At 35.9% G+C, this 12,678-nt stretch overlaps 1 protein-coding gene across 2 annotated transcripts in view; it reads right to left on the bottom strand.

Moving 5' to 3' along the window:
- DPYD (dihydropyrimidine dehydrogenase) overlaps positions 1-12,678 on the bottom strand; it is a 794,533-nt gene that overhangs the window by 315,534 nt on the left and 466,321 nt on the right. For both annotated transcript variants that reach the window (XM_088022348.1, XM_028101938.2), the window contains exon 14: positions 8,268-8,432. In XM_088022348.1, coding sequence (XP_087878474.1) covers positions 8,268-8,432 — 165 coding nt within the window. The remainder of the gene's footprint in view (positions 1-8,267; positions 8,433-12,678) is intronic.

The raw sequence follows: 12,678 nt of genomic DNA, 5'->3' as shown, positions 1-12,678 counted from the left end.
GGTTTAGTGGAGTTTTGTTTGTTTGTTTGTTTGTTTTTATCTATGTTCCATCTCTTAGTTTTTGAACATATGGAATATAGTTGTAATGACACTTTAATGCATTTGTCTGCTAATTTTAACATCTCATCAGTTCTGGCATCTGAAACCTGGCATCTGAAAACCAATCTTTCAATTGGTTTTCCTCTTATTTTGGGTTATATTTTCCTACTTTCTTACATGATACATAATTTTTTAAATTGAAATTCAATTAACCAACACATAGTTTATCATTAGTTTCAGATGTAGTGTTCAACAATTCATCAGTTGTGTATAACACCCAGTGCTCATCACATCATGTGCCTTCCTTAATGCCCAGCACTCAGTTACACCATCCCCCAACCCACCTCCTCTCCAGAAACCCTCAGCTTGTTTCCCATAGTTAAGAGTCTTTCCCTCTCCAATTCTCCCCTGCTTGTGTTCCCTCTCTCAGTCTCTCTCTGTCAAATAAATAAAATCTTAAAAAAAAAAAAAAAGTCTCTCATGGTTTGTCTCCCTCTTTGATAGGTAATTTTTAATTGAATGCCAGACACTGTGAAGTTTGTATTATTTGGTCCTAGATATTTTTGTATTCCTATATTCTTGAATTTTGTTCTGAGTTGCAGTTAAGTCACTTGGAGATATTCTGATTGTTTCTTGCTTTTAAGGTTTGTTGGGCATGACTAAAGCAGTGCTCACCCTGTGGCTAATTGTATATCATAGGGTTTTCCAGTCTGGCTAGCAGGAAGAGTCATTATTCCCAGATCCATTTAAGAATTGAGTACTAGTCCCTCTAATCCATTCAGAAAGTTCTTTCTGCAGTCCCTCGTAACTCACTCACATGCATGAGCTGATCTGTACTCTGCTGAATACTCAAGAAAGACCTTCTGCCAGTTTCTGGAATACGCTCTGTTATGTAGCTCTCTGCTTTCTGGTGCTCTGACTTGTGAATTCTAGCCATCTTGGTCTCCCTGGACTTTCACTTCTATCTCCTCAACTCACATCCCTGGGTTCTGCTCCCTGCAATGTGGCCTGGAAACCTTCTTGAGCAATGGCAGAGCTCATTTACTAAGTTTTCCATCTCTCAGTGACTACTATCTTTATTGACTGATGTTCCAGGTCTTAAAAACTGTTTTTTCATATATTTTATAAGGTTTTTTTTTTTTTATGTTGCTGTTTCAATTGGGATGGTAAATCCAGTCCCCATTACTCCATCTAAACTGCAGCTAATGTTTTCTTTTAAGAAACTAGGAATATCCTATCTCAAAACAAAAAAACAAAAAAACAAAAAAAACTTGGCTACATGGAGCCAGAAACTAATCACAGAAATATGAGCTACATTATGTATTCTGATTCATTTTGGCTACTCTTGCTTTGTGGAATCAAACATATTTTAAATTTTCTTTGTTTCTATGCTGATACTAAGAAAATAACTCATTATTTGAGTCTTGTTTTAATTGGAAACTAAGTCAAAAGAATGAATGATATTAAAGCACAGAAGTATAATGAATACAACACTGAACAAAGAATCAGACTTTACATTCTATATGACATATAATAAACTCAGGCTCAGAAGAATCACTAAAAAGTATATTTAGTGAGTTAGCTTTTAATTTTTTAGTTGGTAATTATTTCTAAAATAGTGACTTTTATATGAATTGTTCAAAAATGCTTTGAAAATCAACTGGCAATATACTTCAAGAGCTCTAAACATGCTGTTACCTTTGACTTACCAAATCCCTCTCTCAGAATATTTTATGGAAACTAATTAGTATTTTAAGATGGACTAAAAGCCAAATGGATAAAGGTATCCTATGCAATATAATTTATAGTGGTGAATAACTGCAACGTACCAAACATGTTACATATAATATCTCATTTAATATGTACAACCTCTGAGAATAGTTATTGTCATTGCACAGATGAGGAAGTTGAGGTTGAGAGTGCCAATAAATAGCAAGTCAAAGGACATGCTGAAATTCAAACCCATTCTGACCTAAAACCTCATGCCTTTAGTTCTTAGAGTCTATCAAGTCTAGGAAAATGAAAACAGATATTTGTTAGGATAATTGGATATGGACTGTTTTACCTCCATCCACCCTAACTTTTTAAATTTCCATTACTATTATGATTCATTTTTATTTTATTTTTTGTAGACTAGGTATTTTTAAAAAAATCAATAAAGTAATGTCATCAGATAACTGTCCTGGATTTTAGCAAAGAAGGGAGGTTGGGAAGTATTTATGTCCTCTAGAATTCATGGTGGAAAGAAGGAAGGAGTTTCCTGGGGATATACTAGCCTTCCCTTCAATACCTGCTCTAGCAGTTTCTTAATTTATTTAAAATAAATCAACATGGGGGGGCACCTGGGTGGCTCAGTCATTAAGCGTCTGCCTTCGGCTTAGGTCATGATCCCAGGGTCCTGGGATGGAGCCCCGCATCGGGCTCCCTGCCCGGCGGGAAGCCTGCTTCTCCCTCTCCCATTCCCCCTGCTTGTGTTCCCTCTCTCGCTATATCTCTCTGTCAGATAAATAAAATATTAAAAAAAATAAAATAAGTCAACATGGGAATGTGTAGAATTGACAGAAACAGAGACTTGACAAGGTTAAAAAATTCCAGAGGGAGCAAAGGAGGAACCCCTCCAGTGCAGGGATACCTATATTTCTGTTGGTAAATATCCTCTTCAGGATATGAGGGGGAAGGGCCAAGGTGATGTTTATGCTTTATAAGCTCTGTGATAAGAAAGCAATGGTTTAATAAAAAATGAAAGTAAAAATAACAACCCTGTACTGGTCATTGTTGGCCTGACAACATACATATTATAGTTTTATCTGTTACTAAATTTTATCTTTCTAAATAGATGGAGGGGGAGGTAACAAAATCCCCTTATTCCTAATGAGTGAGACTTAATTATAAATAATCCAAAGAAAAGAAAGCCTGCTTCTGCTGAGTCAGCCTTCATAGTGCCTATAAGAAGACTGTAAGAGTTATAGGGTGATGAACATCCACTGATGAAGCAGTGAGCATCCTCCGTGCTTAGAGGATACATAGATCCAACTGAATGTCTTGACTCCCTATTTTCAAATACAGAACTTAAGAGGGGACCCGGTAACAGTTCAAACCAAGGTCCACATTGAGTCACTGACATTGTTTTCTAAAGTCAGCTACATTCCTGCAAAGCAGTAAGTATTGAGCTATAAAATATCCTGCGCTGGGACTAATGACAAAATAATGGTTTGCTGATGACAGACTTCTTTCTTTGTCCAATAAAAAGATTTTGTTTTCTATTTGAGAGTCTGTGGTTAAGAGAGCTCAATGTAATTGACCCTCTGAGTGGGTGGGTAAAGGAGGACTGAAATAACATATTACTCCTAATTCCTCAGGTTCTTTAGAGCCAAGTAATGGGAAGATTTTCAGTTCCAGGGACTTCACTTACTAGCTGTGTGACACAGCGCCTCGTGCAATGCAATATTTCAAAAAGTCAGTTTCCTCATCTATAAACTGAGGAAAAACTCTGCTTCACAGATACATGAAGCCCACAGTTCCTAGCATGTATAGAAGGCTCTCAAGTTCTGATACAGGACTTTTATAAATATTTAATGATGTATGTCAAGGGTTATGAATGATGCTGGTTTTATACGCAGTAGAATTAATTGATGAAGTTTATAAAAAAATACACACCACACACACACACACACACACACACACACACACACACACACACACTCACCGATGTATACTCATTGTATCCATGTCAGAATTTCTGAAATGACTGAACTAGGACAGGGTCTAACCATAAAAACCTTTTCTGAAGCTCCCCAAGTGATTCTATATCACAGAACTGAGAACCACTGGACATAGGTTCTTAATCTGAGGTCCACAGAATTCTTGACAGAATGCAGGAAATTCATGAACTTGGATGGGAAAAAATTAGACCTTTATTTTCACTAACCTCTGCTGAAATTTAGTGTTTCCTCATGAATACAACAAACCACAGTACCACTATCAATACCTGTAACTTTGCACCAACGGAAGCCACAGAAAATCACCATACAGTTGTCACAGATATCTCACTGTGTCACTGATAGTCACCATTATATGTCAGAATTGCAATAGTTATTAGATCTGCCATGAGCCTGTGTTTTTAGTGACTTATTAAAGAGGAACATGAGTTACTATATCATATTCTTTAAAATGAGTTGAGCATTCTATTTTAATACAATGGGAATCCTTTGCATACTATTGAATTGGGTTTTACATATTCAAAAACATTCTGAAGAAAGGCTCTTAGGCTTCACATGGGTATATAAGGAGTCCATGGCATACACGTAGGGTTAAGGACTCTGCATTTAGAGGCTATTGGTCAGGAAAGCACTTTCAGGAATGCTGATGAAGAACAACTTCTTTGGAATCATTTTGAACTTAATGTGCGCAATGCTGATTTCTCAGTAATGAACTGAGAAAGGGTTTCAGTAGAATGAGGTGTATTGTAATAGAAGTATATTTACATATCAATTGTTCTTCCTTTATTAATTTCTCTAACAAAGCCATCACTCCCTTTTCTAGCTTTACCAGCTAATTCAATGCTGAATCCCTATCTTTCGCCTAACTCTTACTTTAGCTGCCACAAATGATAGAAAATGTCAGTCTTTGTTTGCTAATTCAGTGCATTCAGACAAAATGCAGCATGTATTTTTTTGGTAAAAAAATTTTTTTCGAAGCCTAAAATATACGGTTTCTAAGGCTTTTGCAGTGAGAATGAAAGGATTCACTTAAAATTGATTTCTGTAAGCCCTAATTATACAGTACATTTCATAATAAGCATTGCAAAATCTCAGCTTAGGAACAAAAAAAAAAAAACTCTTAGTAATAATTGTCACTACAATGATCAGTGTGCCAAATTTAATTCACAGATAAATAAAAGGAAACCTTGAAAGCTGGGCAGAAGTCTATTATAAGTGTAGGCTTTGGTGTAACTCTGTGATAGTTAAGAAACAAGCCCTTACAATATATTTCAGTCCTCAATGCCTTTATATTCAAGATGTTCTTCCAGCTGTCTTCTCCAGTTCGCGGCCAACTCGTGCCTATTCTCTCCGGAAAGAGAGATACTAGCTGCTGATATCAGCTGGCCTACATCCCTTCCCCACAACCCCCAGGATAGTTTCTTTTTCAGAAAAGTTAGCCCTTGCTTAGAAGCTGCCACAGTGGGTTGAATTATCTGATCCCTGTCATTAAAGGTGGCAGCCACACACTCGAGAATGATGTGGGAAAACTCCAGTGAGAGTGATAATTAAACTTGGAAAATGAAGGGTCACCTTCTTTCATTCAGCTCATTGGGTTTGGCATCAGAGTAATTCCAAAACAGTGGGGGATATTCTACTCTCAGCATGGCAATATCTAGGTGCAACACATTATTTCTATGGGTTCAAATGGGAATGCCATTTTAATTGTATTTAAAATGTTATCTTTGATATGGGGAATAAAAATGTTAGAAATCAGTTCTAACAATATAGAAAAAGAAAAATGAGTATAATCTAAATGGTGAAAGGATTAGAATCAAGAAATGCAAGCATTGTTTTCTCAGAAGAAAAAGCATTATAGGAGAAGAAAATTGTTTCCAGGGAAATTGAAAAGAACATTGAAATGTGCCTCTTCTTTCTACTTGACTGTGGAATCACAAAGTGAAGGTTTCATCTCAGCTTTCTTGTCTACTTACAGTCATTTCTTGGAGGCCATTATTGAACATCTCACTCCTGCCCAGAAGAGGGTAGACAGAACTTAAGACAAGCCATTGGTGGGAGTTCTGTTCCAGGAAAAATGATTTTTTTCAGATACACTGGTGTATCTAAATACTATAGAAGCAATATTTGGGGAAATTATATTTCATGCTATTCTTATGTTGCATTAAAAAGTAATACTGAAATTTTAAAGGCCTGAAATGATACTGCAGTAAGTACATTAGAGAACACTATCATTAGGAGCACAGATGCTAAAAGCAAGTTTCAAGTTCAAATTCTGGATTCACTGTATATAATAACCCCCCTGATCCATGGGGAATATGTTCCAAGACCCCCAGTGGATACCTGAAACTAAGGGTAGCACTGAACCCTCTAAATACTATGCTTTTTCCTATACATACATACCTACGATAAAGGTTTAGTTTACAAATTAGGCACAATAAGAGATTAACAACAATAACTAATAATAAAATAGAACAATTATAACAACATACTGTAGTAAAAGTTGTGTGAATGTGATCTTTCTCTCTCTCTCTCAAAATCCCATATTGTACTGTCTTCACTCTTCTAGTGATGATGTAAGATGTTAAAGTGCCCATGTGATGAGATGAAGTGAGGGGAATAACATAAGCACTGTGACATAGCTTTAAGCAACGGCTGACTTTCCAACAATACATCAGAAGGACGATCATTTGCTTTCAGACCGTGGTTGACTGCCGGTAACTAAAACCATGGAAACTGTAGCTGTGGATGAGGGAGGAACCACTGTAATAGCTGTGGAACCCTGGGCATGCTACCTAACTTCTGTGTTTCCTCTTGGTTTTCTCCCTGTGAAATGGGGAAAGTAATAGTACTTATCTTATAAGATTGTTTAAAGACTGAGTTTTAAAATATATAAGGCATTTATAACAGTACCAAGCACAGTTTAATCTTATAAGAGCTCAAGTTTATGGTTATTATGTTATTGCATGTTCAGTACCTAGTATAACACTTAAACCCGTAGACCATGTTTAGAAATATATTAATAGGGATGCCTGGGTGGCTTAGTCGGTTTAGCATCTGCCTTCGGCTCAGGTCATGATTCCAGGGTCCTGGGATCAAGTCCTGCATCGGGCTCCCTGCCCAGCAGGGAGCCTGCTTCTCCCTCTGCCTGCCACTCCCCCCTGCTTGTGCTCTCGCTCTGACAAATAAATAAATAAAATCTTAAATATACATATATATATATATATAATTCTTATTATTATTTATTGACCCACTTTTTGTCCTCATCATTCTGAGAAAAGCTTCACACAAAATTTGGATCCTTTAAAAAACAAATAGCTCAACATAATTGTTATTAGAGTTGATTGTATAACGTGAACAGAGATGATTTGCAACATCATTCTCAGAAAGTGAACGATTCCTAATGAACAGAAGCTATAGGTTTCATATGGGTCTTAATAGTACCCTTCATATCTGAAGGTTTGACTTGAGGAAGATTAATTATATTCTATGTGCCTTCACTTTGCTTCAATGTAAGAAAACTTTGAAACAATTAGGACTTTCTAAAACATAAAAAACAAAAACAAAGCTTGATGGGTTAGACAATAGTATGATAACAAAAGTCCTTTTGTAAGATTTTCTAATGTATTGGTTTGTGGGAAAATATCCACAAATTTCATTAGATTTTAAAATATTTATCATTGGAATACTTAAACCATTCCAATTTGTCTTTGAATCTTTTCTACAAATAAAGACACACATGGCTCAAACCTCAATCTCCATTCATCACCAGCTCTGAGAGAGAAAATAAGGGGGGCAGGGGGAATGTGTGTGTCTGTGTGTGTGTGTGTGTGTGTGTATGTGTGTGTACATGCATATATGTGCATTGAGGTGAGGGAAGGAGAGAAAAAATGAATGAATGACATCAAGGACAACTCTAACCATCTATTGAAGAGAAAATACCATCCATAGGTTAAAGAACTACTGGCAACATAGAGAAATGAAATATATGTAATCTTTGTTCACCGTACTTTTAAAGAAAGGGTTTTATAAAAAAAACAGTGACTCATTCAGTATAAAGGTATTAAAATTATTTGGTAAATTATTTCCCACTGAAAAAATATAAATACACTATATACAAAGATATTCTGCTTCTGCTTCAGGTTTATATTTAAAATGATTTATAGTCTGCAATTTCTTCCTAAGGTCATCACCTTCATAAATACTAGCCACATCCAGTGAAAATCAACTCAATAAAATGAGTATTTCATTTCTCTTCCTCCTGCTTATGTAGATACTTCTTCCATCTGCATGGCACCCATTTATAACAAAGCCTCACATTGTGCAGATTTTTATGAGTTCTTGAGCTTTTCTTTCTTTTTTATCTTCCTATGCATCAGCAAAGCAACTGGCAGATTCTTTAATAAAATATATTATACACATTAATATTTATAAGCCTATGAATTGGATGTTTAAATAAACATTCACCAACTTATGCCAATTCTTTTGTTTTAGACGTTAAATCACACTTACATTGTCTGGAAAGTCAGCTTTTAGTTCAGTGACACTTTGACACCAATATGCAGCCGTTTTTTCACTGATGAGCTCAATATTCAGGAAGGAGCTTTGTCCAGGGCCATACATGGGGCCGGAGGTAGTCCCTCGGATGATTCTAGGCGAAACATTTGTCACAATGTCCTGATAAAAGAGTAAAGATATTGGGTCTCCTTCTGACAAAGAAAAACTACAATCTTTATTCTATGCTCATTTCCATATGACAATATTTTACCAAGTCCTTTCTCACATTTTTACAGAAGGATTTTAAAAAATATATTTTAAATTACACATGAACATAAACTACTTCCAAATAAAAGAGTAAAATATTTGTTAGCTTTATTTAAATTACTTCCCGTAATTGCAAAGTTAGCATAGTAAAAAAAATAAAAATATGTAAATTAATTTACACTGGTTTGGGTATACATATTTTAATTTGTTTGCAATTAAATAATAAATAAAAACTTGATAAGTAAAATGTAAGAATATCATTTCAGTCTATCCAAACACCTTCAATGAGATTTTTAACTCCAATAAAAGCTAATGTTTTGTAAAGAAAAAAAATATTTTTCTTAAAAGGTAATTCCAGTGTAAATCATCCAAGGAGTACATATTAGTACTACTGGCTCATCAAACTTCAACACATACTCTAACAAACTAACTGGGTCGCTCAACTTACCTATAGGATTCTAACTATAAATTCACATTCAATGAGAACTCATTTCTCCCAAGACTGAAATGAGGATATCAATAACTTCCTGATAACTATAAACAGTAAACAGTCAAATTAACTTGCTTGTTAAGTGTAATTAACAATGCACAACTGCCTCTAAAGCTGTATTAACAAAGAAGAGTAACATTCTTATGTTACTAAAAACTAAAAAGAAACAAAGAAGAAAAATGTTTCTTTAGCCAACTTCCAATTAAAATTAATTTTGAGTAAAGGTCATTTAGTTAAGGATTTATCAGAATTAGTCATTTAAGTACCCCTCCTCACCATCTTGTCACTTTTAGTGAGATAACATGAACCCCCATTAGTATATAGCAATTAAGGTCAATTTACATATTTTAATTAAGAACCACCCCATATAAAACAATTAGCGTAATAGGCATACTAACTGGATTTCATAACATTTAGACGTTTTTCCAACTAGATAGACAGGAAACCTTAATTAGCATTAATTAGTGCTGATCTGCATATGTTTGATAAGGCATACCCTTGCCACAAAAGATTATTTATTCCTGAATCTGCCAAATGCTACAGTTGCAGAGGATGAAAGGACTTTTCTTCACATTGCATGTTAATTTCTGGCAATTTACATTCACTTTTACATTTGAATTAGTATATTATAAAATAAATGGTATAAATGTTACAATAAGCCTCCTTAAATATGTACATTTTAACTTATAGGAATCCTGCCAGTTAATGTTTTACTAATTAAGCCATTCCACTTCTATTGTAATTGTGGGCAACACCACCAGCCTTACTTTGATTTGCTATTGTCAAACAGTGTTCCACAATCTTATAATGGGTAAAATGACAAGTAGAGTCACTGTAGGAAGTTTGAGCCTAGTGGGTCAAATTTCTGTCTTGGCAAATGCTTCAGTGCATGCTCTGCATCCCTGCAGGTGGCTTCTGTGCAGCTTCCCCAGGTAGGTACTCTCGTGCTGCCATGGTCTGAGGAGACAATTCTAGGAACAAGTAAAGCTGGTTTTCTTCCATACTCCAATTTTCAAGAGCCACACTCTTTAAGCTTTGAGGTCCTCATTTCCTCTGCTCTACCCCCTACCCTAAAAGCCTTTTACCTAGATAAATCCATTCTAGGCCACAGGTTGTGCTCTGCATAGGAAAACCTGGCCAAGGAGGTTAACGGAGACCTCTTTCAGTTCATCAACTCATGTGCCCTGGCACTGAGTAGTTCCACAAATGAAGGGGCACCTATTTTAAATGATCATTTTATAGTTTAATGGCACCTCCTGCTTATTGAATGAAACATGTTAGCAGCATCCCTGTTCCTGCCCATTCTTCTTCAGGTCTTATCTTAGACTTCAGCTTCTTTGAGAAATCTTTTGATCTCTCCAACATCATCAAGTCTTAATAAGCTGCTCTGACTCATGCCACCATCACAATATATACCTTCCCCAACTGGCATTCATAACATCTTGCATTGTGACTGTCTATATTCTGGTCTGAACCTTCCACTAAGAGCGTAAGGTATGGAAGAGAAGACACTATCTTGTTTGCTATTACACGCCCAGCTTCTAGCCTGGCCTTTAGTAGGTGCTCAAATAATGTTTTTTTAAAGAAGCCTAGAGCAAAATCGTAGGCATTAGAATGGGTCTTGCCCTGAGGGATGGGAACTATACAGGATTTACTGCTGGCTTTATACTGTTGCTGAACAGACATGTGGGTTTGGGCTTACGTTCAAATTTCAGGTACTGGTTCTTTGCTTAGATTCTTTCCTACCAGTCTGTTACTCTAGAATGGGGGACTTTCCTTGCTTCCCCTGATAGCTCAGGGACCCCTTCTCTGAATACAGCTCCCCGCCACCAACTACAGCTAGATCCTGGAAGTAGTGTGCTTGACATAGGTTGTCCATTACTCCACCTCTCCCCATCTCAGCCATCTCAGCCTACTGCAGAGCCTCGATGACAGGAAGTATGCTTGAACTTCATCACCCTGTAGCTTCTAAGATCTCCCTGATTGTTGGCCCTAACTTGCTGGGTTTATCCAGTCTCTGGGATCCAAACACAATGGCCTCATTCAAATACAATCTGACTCTAGGGTTCTCTGAGTCAGGTGGATGTGAATTCTAACCTGGTCCATGGCTACCTATGGGATTTCTTAGCCAATGAACTTATTAGGATCTTAACCAACTATAGTTGCTTCTTGTATCCACCCCCTAGTAGGCTGGGCCCACATCTTCACAGTATGTTTAGGATTTTTTTGAGTATAATAAAATAAAAAAGACACAGGATGGAAGAATTGCACCCATACTGAGTAAGGAAAATCTCAATGGTCCAGTAATTCTAAGCCATATGCTTTTTCACAATAACCCTCCTCATAACAATTAGGTCAACGACTCACAATGGCCAAAGGGTCAATAAAGTGACAAGATTTAATTGGAGGACAGTCAAGCAAATGCTTCTTTCTTAAAATGCCCCACTTTAGTGGTAACTCAAAACCTAAAATTTTGCCATTAGAGATTTTTCCTTTGTGTACTGTGACTTCAGTTTAATTTTAATGTTATGGTTGTTTTATTTTTCTCTTCTCTAATCTGGTATTAAACTGTAAATATACCACGGGAGAATTTTCAATGATCTTAACAAAGATCAAACAGGAAGTACAAGGCAAATCAAAGGGAAATTTCATCTACTTTATAATAGGGGTTGCTTATTCCTTTATGTTGATTTATGACAGGCAGTGTTTCTCTAACCAGGTCAGTTTTCTCTCTCCTTAACTCAAGCAAAGAAAAAAGATACTGAACAACTGCCCAAACTACATATGCCTACTGTGTAGAGCTTGTCAACTATCAGTGAGTCAATTGTTGCCATCCTAGCAATTTAAAAATTCAGCATATTCCAAATTCAACAAAAGTGCCCAGATTCCAAGATTGTCACCCAGTGATGAATCAGTAATAGAAATTTTATTCTAGGCTTTCTTTCCCAAATTCATTCATATTTTCTACTTTGTCAAAAAAACCTTCTCCACAGACTTAAGACTTCTTAGAATTGTTAAATTAAGTGGAAGATGAATGAAAATGGATACAACCAATTATCCTGGGTTATATGATTATAGAGATAGAGCTTCAATAATTGGGCAATAACTTACTAAAGCTTTTGACCTGGGAATACTAGAATTTGAGCATGATTTTATAAGATAATATTTTGCTTTAATATTTAATAGCTAAATTATATTAGCATTGCTAAGGGAGTTAATATAACAAAATAAACATATTCAGAATACTTAGAACAAATGAATTCATCCTCTATAACAAAGAAGATGAATTACCATAGTCCTAATCTTCAGTGCATTAACAATATACAGATTTTTAAAAATTGATATTTATAGATAGGGAAATGTTAGGTGATAGCTCTGCTTTATGTGATATTGTAACTACCATTATAAAATTAAGCGTTAGTGACCTCTTCACATTTGAAGTGATACTAGTGATTTTTCAGCATTAGTAAAGAGATTTAAATGGTAAACAGGCTGATTATATTTGCTTGTTTAAGTTCAGTTACTTGACCTCTCTTATCCTAAAAAAAAAAACCTATCAGGTTTCCATGGTTACCACCAGATCAAGATAGTCACAATGGCCTCAGTGAACAGAAAAAGAAACTTTGCAGAAATGTCTTGGTAAGAGGCTAGGAAAAGAACTGGGATCCA

This window comes from Eumetopias jubatus, unplaced genomic scaffold (assembly GCF_037043125.1).
Source record: "Eumetopias jubatus isolate StellerSeaLion01/CBP00866 unplaced genomic scaffold, mEumJub1_p1.0 scaffold_4, whole genome shotgun sequence".
NCBI lineage: Eukaryota > Metazoa > Chordata > Mammalia > Carnivora > Otariidae > Eumetopias > Eumetopias jubatus.
Note: the sequence above shows the minus strand (reverse complement) of the source record. Positions and strands in the feature narration are given on the sequence as shown.